Source organism: Castor canadensis, chromosome 7 (genome assembly GCF_047511655.1).
Source record: "Castor canadensis chromosome 7, mCasCan1.hap1v2, whole genome shotgun sequence".
Taxonomy (NCBI): Eukaryota; Metazoa; Chordata; class Mammalia; order Rodentia; family Castoridae; genus Castor; species Castor canadensis.
This window is the reverse complement of record NC_133392.1, coordinates 67418438-67440361: the sequence shown is the minus strand read 5'-3', so window position 1 is coordinate 67440361 and position 21924 is coordinate 67418438. Positions and strand designations below refer to the sequence as shown.

The window sequence follows — 21924 nt, the reverse complement described above, 5'->3', positions numbered from 1 at the left end:
GAAGAAGGTTGGCTATAGCAGCAGAGGCTGGTGGCCTGTAGAAAAATGCCTATTCTGAAGGATGCAGCCAGCCCTCTATCTACACCGTCATGAAGGTATACTACACTGGCTTCTCTTGTATATAAAACTTGCTATGTTTCAAGTCTAAAAAACTCACAGGCAAAACGACCAGCTTGAGTTTTAACATCCCAGCCCAGGCAGTTTCTCTAGAAACAGGCCCAGCTGGCATTAATCCCTCTTTAGAGCTGGAGTTTCTGTGATGGCACTTCCCTGAGCAGACTCCACAGGAAAAGCTTCCATACCTTGTGGCTCCGATGCCTGCCTCCACTCCATGCAGAGGCTCCCTGCAGCTTTGATCCTTGTTATCAGCCTGATACCTGGAAACTACCTTCTGTGCTTCAGTCTGCATTCCACTGGTTCCACTAGGCCTCTTCTTCCTAATTCCATTTTGCACTCACAGGCTACTCATTTCTTAACCTCTCTAGTCCCTCATGCTAACTCACAGGACACTTCATCTTCCACCGCAACTTTTGCTGTCTCCAGGTCTGATCTTTGGCCTCTCAAAATTGCCATGTCTCAAGGCCAAGCACTCATGATTGTAATCCCAGCTAAGCAGGCAGATAGGAGGATCCTGCTCTAAGGCCAGCCCAGGCAAAGACTCGAGACCCAATCTGAAAAACAACCTAAGCAAAAAGGTTGTGGGCGGAGTTCAAACCCCAGTACTGCCAATATATATGTCATCTCAAATTCTACTTAGTGACCACAGGAGAAGAGGGAGAACTGAAGCTCACTGACCTAACACCCCACTCTTTCATACTTGCCCTACCTTTAGGTCATCTGATCCTAAACTGCTGCAAGGGAGAGATTCCATAGTAGAACCCACGGGGCCATGGGTGAGCTGCAGCAGGGCTACAGATATAGCAACTCTGGAGCCAGCAGGTTCAACTCCACAACTTCCCTCTTCATGTCCCTATCTCCAATCTTACTATGCCCTCTTCAAAACATTCTGTGCTTACTTCTGCAGCCCTCATTCCCCTTCGTGGCTAATGCTTTCTTGGATCCCCTTCCAGCCCAACCAACCAGGTCTTCCAGTTGTCTATTGACTGGAGACTCCACATTGTCCATCCAGGGTTAATAGCATTTACAAGCCTAAAAGGAAGGTAGTCCCACCTATGGTGCAAACCAACCAATAAACATGATCTCCAGGAGAAAATGTCATCTAAAATCCATAAACCACCAATGCCTCAAGCTCTCTGCCTCACCTTTCCTATCCTCCCTCAAAAGGCACTGTGCCAGGCTTAGGCCTGTAATCCTAGCTATCAGGAGGCAGAGATCATGAAGACTGTGGTTTGAAGCCAACCCTGGGCAAATGGTTCACAGGACCCTAACTTGAAAAAATTCATCTCTCTCTCTCTCACACACACACACACACAGAGCTAACGCAGTGACTCAAGGAGTAAGCCGAGTTCAAACCTGTCCCGCAAAAAAAAAAAAATTAAAATGTATAAAAAATAAATTTAAAAAATAAAAGCTGAAGCACAATTTTCCATGTTTCATAAAGCCCATTTCCAACTACACAACTTATCAACCAGGCAATCATACACTACAGCCATTCAACCAACTACCATCGCTCTCAAATCCCCCTCTCACAAAGCTCATAAACCAACCTGCGATATAAGTGAGACAGATCCTATTTATTTTGTAGGCAAGTGAAGATCTGATCTAGTAAGTTTAACTTCCTTTTCTAATTTTCTTTTTGTTTTTTTTTTTTTTTTGGAGATAGGGTCCTGCTATGTAGCTCAGGCTGGCTTCAAACTCACCATCCTCCTCCCTCAGTCACCAGACTGCTGAGATTACAGGTATGCACCACCATCCCCAGCAAGTTTAACCTTTTAATAAGGTCAGGAAATAGATTTTTAAGTAATAAGCACTTAGTAGGAGTCTAGGAACACTTAAAAGGGATTCAGACTCCAAGTGTCTCTTCTGGAGATGACCCACTAGGGCAGTAGCACTCTCATAGTGGAGACCCACCTGCCATTATCCTCCTCCTAATAAAGGAAAGACAAGCATCACTCCATTATGCCAAGTTTTCACCAAATGTTCAATGCAATGTGTGAGAGCAAGTAGCAATTTAAGCCTGTAAAAACAAGGGGCTAATGTTGTAACACCTCCCAGCCAGTAAACTTCAAGTGTATTTCAGAGCCAGACACATGAAAGCGTTGAGTTTATTAATCCTCATGAAAAGCCCAAAACCATCACAGATGTTTACAGTTTATTAATCCTCATGGAAAACCCGCACAATCATCGCAGTTAAAGTCATTGTAGAATCCTTATTCCTTCGGCTGTGAATCAAGAAAAAGAGGTTTTGTCAGCAACTGGGTTGGAAGTTCTTTAAAACCTAAAGTTCAAAAGTCTTCAACAAACTCCAACACTAACAACACTCATGCAGAACAAATATTAGTAACCTAGAAGTTACATTTTTGAGATCGTAACATGATACAAGTATGAAGTTAAACTCACAAACATTCAAGTTAGAAATAATGAAACAAAACAAGCTAAATATCACTACATTTTAAAAACAAACCATGTCACTGTTAGTACTTTAACAGGTTACAACCCTGGTGCATTTGCAAATCTACTCAGAAATGTGTTTCATGTGATCTTTTAAACTACTGCACCAGTAAACCAAGGAGTCTAGAAATCTACAGAAGAGCTTAAATTATACCTGTTATCCAATCTCCAGCTCACTGAATCAGTGGCAGGAAAGGGAAAAAGGAACAGGGGAGAGGAAAAACAAATAGTTCATTAGAGTCCCTTTTTCAAACTACAAAATAATCTATATTTATGTGCATGCAATCAGGTACCTTAAATGTGATGTTTTGTTCTTTGTAGTTGTATACGAAACACTCAAGACACAACCATTGGTTTTATTCCTAATTCTGAGAATACCCTGCCTGATTACTGTAGCTCTAATGTTAACAAGGTGGCATGATGACTTCACTATGATGAAGTGATCATTATGCTAACACTGTACCACATCCAGGCTGCCACTACCTGTGGATGGAGCACACCTACCTGTGTCTGGGTCCCTCTGCTCTCCTGAGCATTATGCTGAGCACACACCATCCACAAATCTGGGACTCATTACACCTCTGATTTAGCCCCAATGGAAGAACTCTAAATTATCAGGCAAGTCTTTTTAAAACTGTCTCAGTTCAATACTTTTAAAAGACACCATTCACAGCCACAAAAATAATACAAATTAGTATTAAACTCAAGGCAGAACAGCTGAAGGAACAATGCTACAGCTGCTATTCAAATGAGAATACTTCATGCCTCAGTTTCTCCACTGCACCCTCAAAAGAAGAAAAAGTGCCAATTCTAACATCAAGTAAAACTGAATTAAAAGGAGCATTTTTTTGGTGCTGGGGATTGAACCCAGGGGCTTGTACATGCTAAACACCACAGGAGCTATGCCCCCAGCATGATTTTTTTTTTTTTAAGACAAAGCATAGTGCTCATCTATACTCATTTTCCAACTGGCCGTTCAGGACAATGCCAGTGAGATTAACAGTGCAACCCCAAGCAGGAATAGTGATGGCTCAGGTCCCCACAGGAAGCCCCTCTAGTACAGGAGGGATTGGGGTTGAGCATTAACACATGGGAATACCAAGGCTGAGTAAAAAAAAGAATGAGTGTGCTCAATGTCCTTCAGACTTAAGTAAGAGAACCAATTATGAGTGCTTTTTTGCATGTTCTCTCATCAGGTATAATGATTCTACAGTTCAGACTGTGTTTACTTTAACTCCATGGCCCTGGGAAGTCAATCTGACTACACCTGGGAAGGCATCCTGCCTTGCCTGGCAGAGTGTAAAAGGAAGCCACAGAAGCAGTGGCCACCACCATTTCAAACCCTACTGCCCCACCCAACATCTAGCCTACTTCAAAGTCATAAATTTAGGCTGTTTAAATGTGCAAACTGTGTGTGAAACAAAGCAATGGACCATTCTGACCAAACACTTGTGGGGAAAGCTTTCTCAAAGACTTCAATGTGAACATAATTCTCAAAGTTTTCTATTTAAAAGGAGGTGGGAGGGGCACACGGGATAAAAAAGTTGGAGATTAATAAGCAATGGAAAAAGTAAACACTAGCTGTGAGTGGATGCTACCAGGACAGAGGCTTTATCAAAATTCTTGGGCTAGTTTAGGACCAGAACTGCCAAAAAATCCAATGGGCTCAGTTTCAGAGGGGAAGACTGCTAGAGGGCCACCTTCCCTAGCCATGTTGGATAAAGCGAACTGACTCTGGGATACAGCATTTCTTAAGCTCAACTGAAAAAGAACCCATTTGGTAGGGCACTTATCTCCCTCCAATGAATCACTTCGCCATATAACATGCATTTGATTTTCAAAGTTAACAAATTCTCTTTGTTCATAAAACACTACTTTAAAGAGCGCATTGGCATTCTAATAGACCATACTACGAAACTGCTGTCCAACATGCAAAGCATCAAAGCAACCTCAGTGAAGGTGATGCATCCCCACACCGTGCTCATAATCTCAGTACCTGCTAGACACTTCATTTCTGATGAACAAGAAATCCAAGAGTAGAGGAAAAGGCAAAAAAAAAAAAAAATTCACAGAACACTTAATTATTTAACCCAACACCTTAATTCCATTCACCTATTCACAATCAGGTAGCAAAGCTGGTAAAAAGTGCTTCCATTAAAACCACATAGGTCTAAGCTAACTGGAGGAAAGCAATTCTGAGATCTTAGATGCCAGAAAAATGTGGGCCACATTGATCCAACTGTTTCTTAAACCAGTGTCCAAGTTAATAAATTAAGTTAAATCCCAAGGAACAGGATCTGCACCCCCTGTTCATGTAATTCATGAATTACAGTTCATGCCAACTAGCAGTAAAAGGAAAACTTTGCCCACCAAAACAAAAAAAATTATTGAACAAATGTGGCCCCATGTTGTGCCAATCTATGAGCGCAAGAGGGGCGGGCCAGGCTACTCTAAGGAAATTAACATACTACTACGCTACATAGCTTCTCCAAACACATTACCTTCTGTAATCCAGGAGAGAAAAAAAAAAAAACATTAAAAGTTATTAACAAAACCCTCCCTTTACCAAACTAAAGACCTACAATTCATGACATTTCTGTATGCTCCTTGAATCATACCTTTTTGCCAGCACCAACATTGGCCTTTGCTGTCCCCCTGACTTTCTTCATCCTATTTTTACGTTCCTTTCGCTGTTTCCTTGAGGTCTTTTTCTTCTCATACAGGCCATGCTGAGAGAGAGGAGTTTATGTAGGTGATTTGCAAACATTGACTCACCATTACCCACACTCTTATAGGAAAACTGGAGTTAGAGGGCTTTGAAACACAGCTTTTCATTTTCTTCAACCAGCTTCCCTTTCAGCGTTTCTCACTTTCATCTTTTTCTCTCTGTGGACACTGAAACTTCTACAGAACCCCACCCACCCCACCATTGAGATTCTGACCTACTCATCTTCACTTGGCCAACCTCCGCACTTGCTGGTTCCTGCTGCCTTAACACTATTTCCAAATCTTTACAAGGGCCTTAGCTTCAAGTCACCTCCTCAGCAAGGCCTACCCAGAGCACCAATTAAAAAACAGTGTACTAGCCACGCATCAGTGGCTCATGCCTATAATCCTAGGAGGCAGAAATTAGGAGGATCACGGTTCAAAGCCAGTCAAGCAAATAGTTCCCAACACAAAAAAAGGGCTGGTGGAGTAGCTCAAGTGGTAGAGTGCCTTTCTAGCAAGCATGAGGCCCTGAGTTCAAACCCCATTACCAAAAAATAAGAACACTGCAGTATCAGCCAGTTGTTTTTCAGATAGGATCTTGAGTTTTTTCCAGGGCCGCCTTCCCAACAGATGGAATTACAGGTGGGAACCACAGCTGCCTCATCCCTACTTTCTACTTAGCTCATCTCTACAAGCACTATTTTATCCATCTTTCTAAACCCAACCTAAATGCCAGACTCCAAATCTGAACACTCATACTCTACTTGTACATTAATCAATCTTTCATCTTAACATTTTTAAATTCCTTGTATGTTTGTATGTTGTTCCTCACCAGACTGCTTGGTCTTGTATTCTACCACACCCACAATGCTATCGGATAACCAAATCTTCAATAGCTGTTGCACAAAAGACACTTACCCTAGCAAGTCTGTGTTTGGGTTCATTTTTCTTTGCATAATCCAAGGAATCATAAATCATGCCAAAGCCAGTTGTCTTTCCACCACCAAAATGGGTTCTGAATCCAAATACAAAAATGACATCTGGTGTAGTCTTGTACATTTTTGCTAGTTTTTCACGAATTTCTGTCTTAGGTACTGTTGCCTTCCCAGGATGAAGGACATCGATGACCTAAAAGGAGACAAAATGTAGTGTTCATTATAATAAAACAAATCTCCAAAACAACCAACCAACCAACCAACCAACCTGTGAGGTGCCCTCCTCACCATCTGCTTTCTCTGAAGTAGGCGATTGGTCATGAACTTCCTGGTGCGGATAGTGACTGTGTCATTCTGGAGGAAAAAAAGTCATGCTCATTAATAAAACCACTCAACTTTTTCCTGACTGTGTGGTGACTTCCCAATAGCTAAAACTCTGCTTATTTGTAGCCGCTAGCCATGTGGAAATAAATAATTAAGAGCCACATGGGACAAAGGCAAGCCCTAACAAAACAGAGTAACAAAGGTTTTCTATCAAACTGTACCTCTTACGTATCCCTATGAGCAGGGAACCTCAACATTACTGATTTTGTGGTCTAAATAATTCTTTTTTTGTGGGGATTGTCCTATGTATTATGAAATGTGTTAAGAAGCTCTGGCCTCTAGTAAACACCAGAGATACCCTCTAGTTCTGACAACCAAAAATGTCTCCAGGCTTTGCCAACTATGTTTCCTTGAGGGAAAATCACCCCCAGGTGAAAATCAGTGACTCAGAAGTGTTGCATTCAACAAAACCCAGTTTAGAACATCCTGTTGCAGGTACGCCCTGCAACGTTATCTACCTTTCTTGAAAAGTAACAGAGCTCACAAGAAAACCTAGTACTTTCTGAACGACAGAACGCCTTATTATTTCACAGGTACCAAAGAACGTGGGCACATTGCTAAAACAAAAGATTTTTTAATAAGAATGGGGAGAGCCTTGTCAGGAGCAACTGACTTGCTATACTGTATTTCCATTTCAGTTTGAGAAACCACAACAATGAAGTTCATCATAACAGTATTTACTTCTTGGAAAACACTTCTTGATAAACACAGCTTTTGGTGACGGAGCTAACTAGGGGGGACTTTGGGCAAGGATACCTCTTGGTGGCATTCCTTTCCTAGGATTGCCCAACAAGAGGCTCCATTCAGACTTTTCTAGCTCACACGCAGGTACCGTGCCCAGGCGCCAGGACCCCTTCTTCACCTCTCCAGCTTGCCATCATCTGCAATGCGTCTCGTAGTCTCCCCCCACCCCACGCGCCATCCTCTCTGCTCCAGAACATGCACAGCTGAGGTTTCCGCTGTCCCGAGGCCCTGGAGCTCGAAACCCGGCACGTCCTGGCCGGCAAAGCAGCCGGCCAGCGAGCCCCGACTCTGCGCCGGCGAATCCGGAGTCCCAGACAACCGGCCTCGGTAAGACATAGCCAGGGAAGAGGAAGAGCGCCTCGGACGGCCGCAGCTCCGGCGGAGGGACCGGGGGACGAAGGATGGCTCGGATTTGCAGCGGATAGCGCCCCAAGCCTGGCGAGACTCACCATGATGGCGGGTGATCCTCAGGCAGTCAGGAGGAAAAGAGGGTTGACTTTCGCTGGCCAATCATATCAACACGTACGGAAGGACCCCGGGCGTCGCGCTCGTAGGGGCGTGTCCAAGAGCGTGAGGACGACCGCGCCAATGCCTGACTGAAAGTGCCAAAGGCCCCGCCTCGCTGACCATTGGCCACACCCCCTGGTATTTCGGACTGGCCAATCCGGAGACGGAACATCTCAGGTTTGTGCAAGCACGTGTTCCAATTCAATTCAACGAGTTGAGTAGTTCCTACGCGTACCCCGAATCTTGGTTAGCGGAGTTATAGTTTAAGTTCTTTCCTTACGAGTTAGAGGAGGGTGATACGTATTGCTGCACGCTTTATTATGCCCAAGAATTATTTTTTAAGATTTTTATGGTGATTCTCTGATTAAAGCCCTTTTAAAACTTGTCTTTTTCTGAAACCTTAGTTCTTACACAAACAATATGAGCATTTACTTGATCCAGAAATTTGTCTTGCTTAATGTGAGACAGATCTGTAAAGATAAGTAATGTAAATGTGCACATTCCAAGGGAAACAGTAGGAAAAACTTCCCAAGGGTTCAGTGTGGCGGAGACCTGGGTGCTGGCTTCAAGTCAGCTTATTGTTTTGTTCGGAATAGTAAAATCAGTTAATACTCACTGAGTGACTGCTAGATGCCTGTTACATTCTAATTTTTCTTACCAGAACTGGTGAGGCTCCAGGGAGGCAGTCTCTACCTGGCCATTGGGTACTTGGCTCTGAGGTTGTTGCAAAACAGAATTTTAGGACACATTGAGGTAGAGACCAAGAAAGTTCAGTATAGTGCAAGACTCAGAAATGGGTATAGGCACAACTGATAAGCGCAGTAACAGCTCTAACACCAGGTATTTATCGTGAAAAAGTGGGCTTGGGGTTGGGCTAAAATTTGCCTTAAGACAACTGTTCCTCTTTGTTCTAGGTACCAGGTACTTATCTAATCATTCTTGCTGTTTCACTCTTTTGTGAACTGGTCCCAGAGATATTTGAGCATCCCTTTGAACAAAGGATGAGCTCTGACAGATGATTTATCCATCCTTAATGTAAATATTTTCCTTTGCACATCTTTTTGAAGTTTTACCAAGGATTGATTTTAGTATAACAGGATAAAGTATAGACAACGGGAGGGGAGGAAATGGAAGCAAAGACTACTTCTTTGCTCATTCATGACCAAAGGACTCATTTTACCATTTTTTTTTCTTTCAGGATAAGTATTTATTGGTTGTTGTTTTGGTGGTACTGGGGTTTGAACTCAGGACCTCTTGGTCCATCGCTTGAGCCACTCCACTAGCCCTTTTTTGTGTAGGGTATTTGTGAAATAAGGTCTTGAGAGTTATTTGCCCAGGGTTAACCTCAGAGATCCTCCTCTGATCTCTAATCTCTACCTCTGGAATAGCTAGGATTACACACCAGCACCCAGCAAGTGTCTTTTTATTTTTCTTTTTAGTGGTGAGGCTTGAACTCAGGACTTTCACGGTGAGCCACTTCACCAGCCTTTTTTTGTGAAGGGTTTTTTCCAAGGCAAACTATTTGCCCCGGCTGGCTTTGAACCGTGATCCTCCTGATCTCTTTCTCCTGAGTAGCTAGGCTATTTTCTTTTATTTTTTAAAAATATTCTTCCACAGTTCCCAGAGTGCAGTAAGCATTTGAACAAGTAGGCAAGGTCACAGGAAGAGAGAAAAAAAAAAAAAAACACTAAATGTTGCAGCTTAGTGAGGGAGTGTAAAGCTTAAAGCAAAGAAACTAGTACCTGTGTGCTTTTAATCAATTTATTAGTATGATGTTTATCAGTGAATCCCTGGCTGCTGTTTCCCATGACTCATTTCCCCAATCAAGCCTGCCTCACTTTGCCTTCCTCTTGCCATTTAACCTCCTCAATTCTAAGAAATAAGGTACGCACCCTTTTTATACATGGGGTGGGGGGGAAACTAGGACACGATGAAAGTAAATAACTTTCCCAAGATCACACACCTTCTAAGGAGTGATACCTAGATATCCATGGCACAGTGAATCCAAGACCTTCATGCCCAACCTCTGGATGGTAGGGCACTTGTGGATGGTAGGGCACTCGTTACCCAAGCCTTATTGGTATAGTTGGCCCTTGATATCCACAGGAGACTGGTTCCACCACTCCCTTTCCCCCAAAATTCACAGATGCTGAAGTTCCTTATATAAAATGGCATAAAATTTACAGATAACCTAAGGATACCCCCCCATATGTTTGAATCCATCTCTAGGTAACACCTAGTAATACCTAATGCAACGTAAATGTTATGTAAATAGTTGTACTATGTTGTTTACAGAATGAAAAAAGGAAAAAAAAAGTCTACATATTCTGTACCAATGCAATCTTTTTTCTGAATATCTTCCATCTGCAGTTGGCTGAATACACCAAAGATGAGGAACCCAAGAAGATGGAGGGCCAACTATTTAGTATTGTCAGTGTTACTCCAAAGATACATTAGGAAAGAAAGACAAAAATAAAGGGAAACAATAAAAAGAGATGATTAGCTTTTTGTTTTGGTGGTACTGAGGTTTGAACTGAGGACCTTACACTTGCTAGGCAGGTGCTCTACCACTTGAGCCACAACCATAGCTCCTAGGTGATTAACTATTGAAACAGTAAAACCTGGCTCTTTTTGTCTGTCATAGTTGTCCCTGCTGGTTGGGGCCCATGGTGTCTGGAAGCTGAGATAGTACGCCTTCTTCAAAAGCAAAGGTGCTGAGCCACTTGGTCCGTTCACTGGGTTCCAGTTCCACGTTCTTTACTGCTGAGCCCTGGTGGTGTGCTTTCCTTACCAGTCTTGTGCTGAAGGAAAGCAATTCATTTCTCAAATAATAAATGGTCTTCACTTTCCCTTCCCCCTCATCATTTCCCTAGCTCATATGGCTCAGTTTTGCCCTAAAGTGACAGATTTTCAGCTTCTGTTTTTGTTTTTTTTCCAACTTTTTAATATGAAAACTTTCAAGTTTATATAAAATTTGCATGAATAGGAAAATAAATGCCCACCTATATTTCATTTAGATTCATCAGTCACTAACATTTTACAGTGGCGCGATCTCTCTGTACACTGTATATGTATGTACACACGTGGAGAGACAAGTATAGCTATGAATAACACACATTCTGTTCATATACTGGATACATACTTTTTTTGTTGAACTCTTTAAGAATCAGCTGTAGGTGTCATTTTTACATTTTACTTTAGCAATATCTTTTTTTATTTTATTTTATTTTTTCTTTTATTATTCATATGTGCATACAAGGCTTGGGTCATTTCTCCCCCCTGCCCCCACCCCCTCCCTTACCACCCACTCCGCCCCCTCTCTCTCCCCCCCACCCGCTCAATACCCAGCAGAAACTATTTTGCCCTTATCTCTTAATTTTGTTGTAGATAGAGTATAAGCAATAATAGGAAGGAACAAGGGTTTTTGCTGGTTGAGATAAGGATAGCTATACAGGGCATTGACTCACATTAATTTCCTGTGCGTGGGTGTTACCTTCTAGGTTAATTCTTTTTGATCTAACCTTTTCTCTAGTACCTGGTCCCCTTTTCCTATTGGCCTCAGTTGCTTTTAAGGTATCTGCTTTAGTTTCTCTGCATTAAGGGCAACAAATGCTAGCTAATTTTTTAGGTGTCTTACCTATCCTCATATCTCCCTGTGTGCTCTCGCTTTTATCATTTGCTCAAAGTCCAATCCCATTGTTGTGTTTGCCCTTGATCTAATGTCCACATATGAGGGAGAACATATGATTTTTGGTCTTTTGGGCCAGGCTAACCTCACTCAGAATGATGTTCTCCAATTCCATCCATTTACCAGTGAATGATAATATTTCGTTCTTCTTCATGGCTGCATAAAATTCCATTGTGTATAGATACCACATTTTTCTTAATCCATTCGTCAGTGCTGGGGCATCTTGGCTGTTTCCATAACTTGGCTATTGTGAATAGTGCCGCAATAAACATGGGTGTGCAGGTGCCTCTGGAGTAACCTGTGTCACAGTCTTTTGGGTATATCCCCAAGAGTGGTATTGCTGGATCAAATGGTAGATCAATGTCTAGCCTTTTAAGTAGCCTCCAAATTTTTTTCCAGAGTGGTTGTACTAGTTTACACTCCCAGCAGCATAAGAGGGTTCCTTTTTCCCCGCATCCTCACCAACACCTGTTGGTGGTGTTGCTGATGATGGCTATTCTAACAGGGGTGAGGTGGAATCTTAGTGTGGTTTTAATTTGCATTTCCTTTATGGCTAGAGATGGTGAGCATTTTTTCATGTGTTTTTTGGCCATTTGAATTTCTTCTTTTGAGAAAGTTCTGTTTAGTTCACTTGCCCGTTTCTTTATTGGTTCATTAGTTTTGGGAGAATTTAGTTTTTTAAGTTCCCTATATATTCTGGTTATCAGTCCTTTGTCTGATGTATAGCTGGCAAATATTTTCTCCCACTCTGTGGGTGGTCTCTTCAGTTTAGAGACCATTTCTTTTGATGAACAGATCAGCTTCTGTTTTTGTAATCTAGAATATAACTTTTTGCACTGGAGTCTATTCTCATGTGCAACTGTGTTTTCTGCCATGTATTTATTTCCCCTTTTGGTTGACCAGATGGTGTCCCTCTGTTTCTTGAGCAGGTTAATTTTAATTTCTAACTTCCTTTAAACAATCAAGTATTGATGTCATCGTTTTTTTTTTTTTTTCCTGATGCAAAGGGTTGTGCCTTCTAAGCCGGTGTTTGAGAAGTGGACCAGAAACTGCATTTTTGGAGAACGCGTTGGCCTCGGTGCAGTTCTAAGAAGTGGCCGCCAGGGGGCGGTGTAGGGAGAGGGCCCAAAGCGGTGAGCCTGAAGTTCCTCTTGACAGACACATGCGGCGGAAGCGGAAGTAGACACGTGAGGCGCTCTATGGTGGCCGAGGGGGTGCGGCGGTCGCGTTAAGTTTCATTGTACATGCAAGGCTTGCAGGTGCAGGCAACGACATTTCTCTAATCCGAGTCCCGAGGAGGGCGCCCGGCCGCCGGCACCATGGTGAAGGAGCAGTTCCGGGAGACGGATGTGGCCAAGAAAATGTAAGGCTGAGCAAGAGCGGCAAGAGGAATGAGGGACCGAGGGAGCCGAGGTTAGGGGGTCCCGGGCCCGAAGGGGCACAGGCTAGGCACAGTCGAAAGGGGACGGTCAGGAATGAGCATGGGTGTGACCAAAACTGCGAAGTATCATGGTATGGGGCGGGGGTCTTTGCGGAGTTTTCAGCGCCTCGGGGTCCTGGACTTGTACGGAGAAGCTGGAATGGCCCCTTTCTTGTAGGACGTCTCTCTCCAGCTGCAGCCAAGGAGCAGCCTGGGGCGGGCACTGTGTCTAATTCGGGTTTTGTCGCAAAGCGCTTGGCACAGGCAGTATTGGCTGACCGAAAGCATGGGGTTGCCAGCTGGGCAGATGGGTGACAGTCTTGGAAATGAAGCTGCTATTCGGGCCTTCTCCTAAAGAGCTTATTTATTAGGCCATGGCCCCTTCTTAGCGTTCTCAGTAGAAGAGTGAATCCATCATTCTTGCAGCTCACACCGAGGAGCGGAGGAGGCTAGACCAGAGTTGTGGAGGGAGGGCAGTGAAGATAAAATATGAATATGACCCTTACTGCCTAGTCTAGTTGCAGAAGGTAGACAAAGCAGCCTTGGATCTGACAAGTGGAATGACCAGGGTAGGCAGAGGGATTTCTGAGAGCACCTAAGGGGTCCAGGCAGACCCATGGAGGGAGCATACGAGAGGGAGAACTGGTGGATGATGAGAATCTAACAGGATACTTGAAGCTATGTGAAGGAGTCATCTCGCAGGGGGAAAGAAATCTTTCAAGGGTTTTAATCAGTGTCTTTTTGTTTGCTTGCTTGCTTGGTTTTTGGTGAGACTGGAGTTTGAACTCAGGGCTTCGCTCATGCAAAGAAGGCACTCTGCTGCTTGGGTCATGCCTCCAGTCCATTTTGCTCCAGTTTTTTGGGGGATAGAGTTGAAAGCTACTTCCCAAAGCTGGCCAAGAACCTCGATCCTCCCCATCTCAGCCTCCCAAATAGCTAGAATTATAAGTGTGAGCCACCAGCACCCAGCTAGGTAGTGCTTTAATAAAAGTTCTCCTTCTGGGAGATCTCTTTATTCCTCAGGGCAAGAATTAAGGTAGGGATACCTTGAAGGCTATGACATCAATTCAGGCAGGATAATGGTGGTCTGCAGAGTCACTGAGAAGTGGGTTTCAGAGAGCTGTGGGTGTTAGTAGAAAGTATTAGTAGGGATGAAGGTAAGGAGGAATGACATTTGTGTACAGAGCTTCTTGCTGGGATAGTTGTGTGGATGGTTGCCATTCACTGGAACAGATGCCTTACCTGAGTGGCCTTTTAGCTGGTCTCCATATCCACCACCATTCTCTGGTCCTTCACGTCCTCTCTCAAACCCACCTCCTATCCCTGCCCTTCTCCCCAGATCAAATACTTTCTCACAAAGCAGGCCAAGAGATTCTGTTAAAATGCAAAGTAGGCCTGTTATAGTGATACATGCCTATAATCCCAGCACTCAGAGGTTGAAACAGGAGGACAGCCTGAGTTACATAAGGAGAACACGTCTCAAAACAAGAAATAACCAAGGGCAGTCTATATCATTTTGATCTCAAAATCCTTTCAGTTCTCTCCCAGAGTTCCTAAATCCTACGTGATCTGGCCCCTACATACCTTACTGACTTCATGTTGTACCGTTAGCTTTCTGTGCTGGTTTCACGTAGTTCTTTGAAAATGCCAAGATTGTGGCACCTTTGTCCTCCTTGGTCTTGCTCTCTGCTTCAGATATTTATCCTCCTGATCTTCTTGTGGATGACCCTCTCATATTCAGAATTAGGCTAAAATACCACTTTTACAGAGAGGCTTTCTAACTGTACAGTATAGCTTCCCCAGATGACCACTTCGCATCATTTTAATTCTCTGCATCTTTTGTGTATAGTCACCACCCCACACATACACTATAGATACTAAAGTCTGAGAATGCTCAGGTGTAGTAGTCATAAATGTATTCACATTCTCTCATAAGCTTTAAGTCATCGCTACATTATTTAAAATACCTAGTGCAGGGGTCAAGATGGCGAACAGGCCTGCCATTTCAGCATCAGGCCGATAGTTGGAAGGTATTCGAAAATGGTATTACAATGCTGAAGGATTCAATAAACTGGGGTTAATGCGAGACGATACGATAAATGAGGATGAGGATGTGAATAATGGCAGGATGTTTTGCATTAAGAGGGCACTGGACCTGACCATGAGGAAACAACAGATCTTGCCTAAAGAGCAGTGGACAAAATATGAGGAGGATAAATCCTTTTTGAAAGAAGTTATTCAGGAAAGAAAAGAGAGAGAAGAATAGGCAAAGAAGTAATCATGTAGTTGAAATCTGTGGATACAGCTGAACTTTTTATGAAGTTGGTTAAACCTGAAACATACAACTTAAGAATTATTTGGTCTGCAGACATATTACTTTAAATAAGTGTCTATTATAATCATAAAAAATAAAATAAAATACCTAGTACAATGTAAATGCTATGTAAATTGTTAGACTGTGTTATTTAGAGAATAATGACTGTACATGCTCAGTACAGATGCAACTTTTTAGATACATCAAGATGGAAGTGCCTGTGAGATATCCAAGTCCAATTGTGCAGAGGAAGCATGTGGTTGAATAAAAGTAGCTAACCTATAGATGGAGGTTTGACAGACTAGCCACTGAAATTCAGTCTGGCCATATGTAGTGAGTGGTGCATACCTCAACACTTGGCAGGCGGAGGCAGGAGGAGCACTAGTTTAAGGCAAGCCTGGGCTACATAACAATTTTGAGGCCAGTGTATACACACAAGAGACATGCTCTTAGGAGGAATGTGTAAATGAAAACAGGAAAAGGATTGTAACCCAGGATAAAGAAGGACTCCAACATTTAAAGGATGGTAGTAGAAGAGACCTCAAATGACACTAAAGGAACAGCTAGAGGGAAGAAAACTCAAAAGATGTATGTTGTCACCAGAGCCAAGCAAAGGAAAGACTTCAAGATTGGGAATGGCACCATTGCTGCAGAACAGTAAAATGAGAAGTTCCTTTTAGAGTCATCAACAAGCAGATCACTTGGGTGACCTTGGTGAACACTGTTCCATTGATGGGGAGAGTAAAAACTGGTTTCCAGTGAGATGACAGATTCTTGGGGCAGGGTGCGGGGGAGCACTGGGATTTGAACTCAGGGCCTCATGGTTGCAGGCACACACTTACCATTTGAGCCACTCTGCCAACCCTTTTTTGTGATGGATTTTTTTTTGGGACAGGATCTCACAAATGATTTGCCCACAGCTGGCTTTGAAACATGATCCTCCTGATCTCTGCCTCCTGAGTAGCTAGGATTACAGGCATGAGCCACCAGTGCCTGGCTGAAGGGATGTTTTGAAGGAAAAACAGGAGAAATTATATTTAATTTTTAATATATTTAATTCTGGTAGGGAAGAGTCTGTAGAGAGAGTTGGAAAGACAAGTTGGTTATAGTAGGCCACATTTGTAATTAATATTTTGGTAATGGGCTTTTTTTGTGGTGGTGGTATTGGGGTTTGAACTCAGGGACACCAACCAGCTAGGTGAGTGTTTTAGCACATGAACCATATCCCCAGCCCTTTTTGCTTTAGTTTATCATTCAGAGAGCATCTCACAGCTAATCTTGATCCTCCTACCTCTACCTCACAAGTAGATGGGATTGCAGGCATATGCCACATGCTTGGCCTGGTAACAGGCTTTGACAAAGTTGTTCCCTGTTTCTTTCCATTGCAGAAGTCACATCTGTTTTGGAATGAAATCTCCCGAGGAGATGCGCCAGCAGGCACACATCCAGGTTGTGAGTAAGAACCTATACAGCCAGGACAACAATCATGCCCCCTTGCTGTATGGGGTGCTTGACCACAGGATGGTAAGACCCTGCCCCTGCCCAGTGCCTGAGTCTTGACCTGCTGAGAAATCTGAAGACTTGCTAGATGGGAAGGAACCAGGGCTTCTTGCCCCCTCCGTTGTTCCCCCTGCATATCTGAGATCAAGTCAGGGCCTCTAGTTTTCAAGCAACAATGTGAATACACTATAGCTTCCCAACTGGTTCTGATGCCTAGTTACCTGGCCATATGTGAGGGCTGGTCCCTGTGTTGCGAGAGGTTGCTAGCTGAGATATGGGACTGTAAAGCAATTAGCAAGAAGCAACGTTTTATTGTGTCGGCACAGACTCAGCAGACTCATGTCCAAAGGCTGAGCCCTGAGAAAAAAGGGGTCTCACCTTATATACCCTTGCAAGCAGATTACAGAAGCAAAAAGCAAGGTCTAATCCATATATGGTTGTATTTAATTTTATTGGCTATTTACCCTAGTGCTACATGACTTTCCCCTCCCTAGTGCTACATGACTTTCCCCTCCCTGGTGCCATGTGACCTTCCTCATGTTCAGATTTCTCAGGTTTTATCTCTCTGCTATGCCATCCCTACCTCCCTGCAACTTTCTCAGGACTTAGGCCTAGACTGTTTTCTTCTGATCCTCCTCCCTGCTCCACCTGTCCTGTCCAGTAGCCCCCACTGATCCTTGATGGTGCTTTCCTCCAAAGGGCACAAGTGAAAAGGACCGTCCTTGTGAAACCTGTGGGAAAAACTTGGCTGACTGCCTAGGCCACTATGGGTACATTGACTTGGAGTTACCATGCTTTCATGTGGGGTACTTCAGAGCTGTCATCGGCATCTTACAGGTAAGTACACAGATCTTGATTTCCAAGAAATAAATTGTGAGTGATTGGTCAGGAACGTTGGAATAAGCCTGGAAATTGTGGGTGTTGAGGGATACATCAGGGGAATTTTTTATGTTAAATATGTAATTTTAGTAATTTTTACACTGCATTGAATTCCTTAAAGGTTCTGTATTGCTTTATTTCCCTTGAGAAGGCAGTAGCTGTGAGGAAGTATGGTATTAATCCTATCACCCTAGAGCAGAAGGTACCTAGGGACCAAAAGGTCAGGTGCTTTCTCTGATGTGCTGTCTGGGCACAAGTTTCTGTGACATTATCTTTTCCCACTAGGAAATCCAGTCTGGCTGTATGAGGTGGTACATACCTGTAATCTCAGCACTTGAGAGGTGGAGGTAGGAGGATTACTAGTACAAGGCAAGCCTGGGCTACAGAATGAGTTAAAGGCCGCACAGCAAGACCCTATGTCAAAAAAACAAGGGCTAGGGATGTAGCTCAGTGTAGAGTACTTGCCTACTATGTGCAAGGCCCTGGGTTTCATTTCCAGCACTGTACCAACACCATACCACATATAAATAAATAAATAACAATAATGAGCTGGGCACTGGTGGCTCACGCCTGTAATCCTAGCTACTCAGAAGGCAGAGATAAGGAGGATCGTGGTTCAAAACCATCCCAGGCAACTAGTTCATGAGACCCCATCTTGAAAAAAAGACTTCACAAAAAGGGCTAGTGGAGTGACTCGTGGCATAGGCCCTCAGTTCAAACCCCAGTACCATAAAATGATGATGATGATAATGATGATGATGATAATTCAAGCAATATTAACCAGCACAGAGAAAGATAAATGTTAGCAGAAATCCTATCACCTGACCATGAGTACTGCTAAATTCCAGGAACACAGGCTGCCTCACATTCCACTCACATCTGTGTACAGGACGAAAGATGGCATTTTAAAGAAGGAACTTTCCATTTTTTTATCCTTTCCCATGTTTTGCTTAATTTTAAAAAGATGATCTGCAAAACCTGCTGCCACATCATGCTGTCCCAGGAGGAGAAGCAGCAGTTCCTGGATTACCTAAAGAGGCCCGGCCTGACGTACCTCCAGAAGCGAGGCCTGAAGAAGAAAATCTCTGACAAGTGCCGGAAGAAAAGCACTTGCCACCACTGTGGTGCATTTAATGGTGAGTGGAATTCCCAGAAGGCTCAGCGAGGGCCTTTCTCATTCACTCTTCACTCATTATTGTGTAATGTTTTGGAGTCAGCTTTTTATTTGTGCAAATTAGGTTTCAGAGCCCAACAACTGAATTACTATTAGAAAACATACCTCTCACCTTTTATTGCCATTGCAATTTCAATAACCAGACTCTAACCTCAAGCCACCCTAACAAAGAACCTAACTTTTTGTATTCTTGGTAAATGAATTAACTTCTAGGTACTGTAAAGAAGTGTGGCTTACTGAAGATAATTCATGAGAAATACAAGACTAACAAAAAAGTGGTGGATCCCATTGTATCAAATTTCCTTCAGTCCTTTGAAACAGCCATTGAGCATAACAAAGAAGTAGAGTCCCTGCTGGGAAGGGCACAGGTGAGTCTGAAAATACATGTCCACCCTGCTCCTGCCCCACCTCTATATTGCACACACATGCACACACATTCCTGCCCTCTCTCCCCTCCTCCCCACCTCAAGGATATCACCTTTTCCAAAAGAAATGAGAAGTTCAACTAAGCTAGACAGCCACCCAATAATACTTCATGGAACTGACAAGTGTTTATCTGGCACTAAGTTTATGTGGCTTGGCCTTGTAACTCCACTTATTTTTTATTTTTCCTCTAGGTGTGTGTGTGTGTGTGTGTGTGTGTGTGTGTGTGTGTGTGTGTGTGTGTGTGTGTGTGTGTGTGTGTGTGTGTCGTGTTGCTTCTGTTGTTTGTTTGGGATTTTTTGGTAGTAGTGGGGTTTAACTGAGGGCTTCTAACTTGCTAGGCAGGTGCTCTACTGCTTGAGCCGTGCCCCAGCAAACAATCTTTTAATTGTACAGGCTGGAAAAGATTTTAAAATCATAGCTGTATAGAATATAAAATGAGAGACTCTGTTCTTCATGTGGATAGTGAAACACAAGAAAGTCATGTGCAGTGAAAATGGATAGGAATTGATGACCAGGCACTGAGGAGCTGGAGTAGGAGGGAAGGGATGAGAGGTTAGCAAGTGCCCACATGTGGGCATCTGGAGAGGGTGGTACTCCTAGAAATGGGAAGGGCTCTTATAGTTTTCATAGTTCCTATGAGTAAGTTGTTCACAGCATGATACTTTTATTAATGACGTTAATTCAAAGGCAAACTTAATAAGAAAAATTAAGTATAAAAAAGAAGCAGAAAGAATATAATTCTGTTTACCTGAAGATAGCTGTTAACACCTCAATAAGTGCTTCCATCTCCCCTTCTCTGTAAAGATGTACATTTTGCCCTGAAGTACAGCATACATATGACTGTTTCATTTACCAATATTTTATGAACACTCTTCATTTATTTCATGGTGTCATTTTTTTCATGACTTCATAGTTTCCTAGATACGGATATACTATGATTTTATGTAGCCAGTAACTCATCAAAGCTGTTTCCAACATTACACCACCATTGAGAACAACTTTTGTGGCTGGTGGAATGGTTCAAGTGGTAGACCACCTGCCTGGCAAGCATGAGGCCCTGCCTGAGTTCAAATCTCTGTACTGCTAAAAAAAAAAAAAAAACACTTCTGTGTGCATCCTATAAGAATCTTTGTGCTCATAACTGTAATTATACTCTTTGGAATAATAAGGGATGGAGTTATTGGCTTAAACAGTTGGAATAAAAGGTCTGCACATATTAAGGCTCTCAAAACAAAGCATATCATAGACAGAAGCCCTGGGTGGGACAGGGCTTTGTGCTTGCAAAGCAGGCGCCTCTTGAGCCACACCTCCAGTCCATTTTGCTCTGGTTATTTCGGTGATGGAATCTCAATCTATTTGCCTGAACTGGCATGAAATGTGATTCTTCCTATCTCAGCCTCCCAAATATAACAGAACTCTTTGACATCACTAATATTTATTCTAAGTTGGGCAGGAGGTAGATTAGGAAGCACAGAGAAGGAAAATCTTACCCAACCTGTAGGAAACTAACCTATCTCCATTCCTTCCTTTCTGTAGGAAAACTTGAATCCCTTAATAGTTCTGAACTTGTTTAAACGAATCCCAGCTGAAGATATCCCTCTACTTCTGATGAATCCTGAAGCTGGAAAGCCCTCTGATTTGATTCTCACACGACTTTTGGTGCCTCCCTTGTGTATCAGACCATCCGTTGTGAGCGATTTGAAGTCTGGCACCAATGAAGATGATCTGACAATGAAATTGACAGAAATCATTTTCCTAAATGATGTCATTAAAAAGGTTGGTGCTTCCCATTAATTTGTATGCTTGTATCCATCCAAAAACTTCTGGTCAAGAAAAAATCATCCCAATCAGGTTTGTTTCTGATTTTACTTTGCTCATATTAGCATCGGATCTCAGGAGCCAAGACACAGATGATCATGGAGGACTGGGATTTCCTGCAGCTGCAGTGTGCCCTCTACATCAACAGCGAGCTGTCAGGCATTCCCCTCAACATGGCGCCCAAGAAGTGGACCCGTGGTTTTGTACAGCGCCTGAAGGGGAAACAGGGTAGGATTCCAGCAAAACATGCAGACAGCTATTGCCCTTGGTGCCCTTTTGTGAAATGTATGTCACTCTTCTAGTTGGAGATCACAGGCTCTCCTCCATCTCACGGTGCATATTACTCCCAGTTAGCATATGGTGTACCATGGGACCTATGATGTATGTTTATTTATTTAGGTCGCTTTAGAGGCAATCTGTCAGGAAAAAGAGTGGATTTTTCTGGCAGAACAGTCATCTCACCTGACCCCAACCTCCGGATTGATGAAGTAGCTGTACCAGTTCATGTAGCCAAAATTCTAACTTTTCCCGAGAAAGTAAGTACCATTCAGTTGCCCAATTCTTTGTTTTAAATCCAGTCTTTTACGTTATATTTTGATATCCCAAACTTCAGACAGAGGAAAGTTCCCAGCAGCCCACCCAACCTGCAGGCTGGTTTATATGAGCATATGTATCTGTCTAGTTTGTTTTATACACATAGAACCATGTCTGCAACTTTTTTTTCCTTCTAAAAACATCCTTCACACTTTTGTATTTTGGTTTATGCCTCATATTTTAAAGTAGCTAAATGGTGAGCACTACCCCTACTTAATTATTTTGGGATGGGTTATTTTTCTTAGTACTATAGAATCACTG

General features: G+C 43.0%; 2 protein-coding genes and 1 pseudogene across 5 annotated transcripts in view; 2 read left to right on the top strand and 1 right to left on the bottom strand.

The window, feature by feature from the left end:
• Positions 1 to 2194: 2194 nt before the first annotated feature.
• Rps24 (ribosomal protein S24) lies at positions 2195 to 7884 on the bottom strand. 3 transcript variants are annotated; one of them, XM_020157366.2, is made up of 6 exons: positions 7793 to 7884; positions 6504 to 6569; positions 6199 to 6408; positions 5190 to 5300; positions 2726 to 2747; positions 2195 to 2342 (listed from the first exon to the last, which is right to left on the bottom strand). In XM_020157366.2, exons 1-5 carry the CDS (start codon positions 7793 to 7795, stop codon positions 2745 to 2747), a joined length of 393 nt encoding a protein of 130 aa, XP_020012955.1. In that variant the 5' UTR covers positions 7796 to 7884; the 3' UTR covers positions 2195 to 2342; positions 2726 to 2744. The 3 variants fall into 3 exon arrangements, with proteins under 3 accessions (XP_020012955.1, XP_020012953.1, XP_073935382.1); XM_020157364.2 differs by lacking the exon at positions 2726 to 2747; XM_074079281.1 differs by lacking the exons at positions 2195 to 2342; positions 2726 to 2747 and adding an exon at positions 3429 to 4585.
• A 4844-nt stretch (positions 7885 to 12728) lies between these two features.
• Polr3a (RNA polymerase III subunit A) overlaps positions 12729 to 21924 on the top strand; it is a 60101-nt gene continuing 50905 nt past the window's right edge. For both annotated transcript variants that reach the window (XM_074079279.1, XM_020157363.2), the window contains exons 1-8: positions 12729 to 12901; positions 16661 to 16796; positions 17472 to 17609; positions 18616 to 18787; positions 19039 to 19193; positions 20788 to 21027; positions 21135 to 21297; positions 21469 to 21605. In XM_074079279.1, coding sequence (XP_073935380.1) covers positions 12858 to 12901; positions 16661 to 16796; positions 17472 to 17609; positions 18616 to 18787; positions 19039 to 19193; positions 20788 to 21027; positions 21135 to 21297; positions 21469 to 21605 — 1185 coding nt within the window. In that variant the 5' untranslated portion in view covers positions 12729 to 12857. The remainder of the gene's footprint in view (positions 12902 to 16660; positions 16797 to 17471; positions 17610 to 18615; positions 18788 to 19038; positions 19194 to 20787; positions 21028 to 21134; positions 21298 to 21468; positions 21606 to 21924) is intronic.
• LOC109682238 (cytochrome b-c1 complex subunit 7 pseudogene) lies at positions 12908 to 15236 on the top strand (annotated as a pseudogene).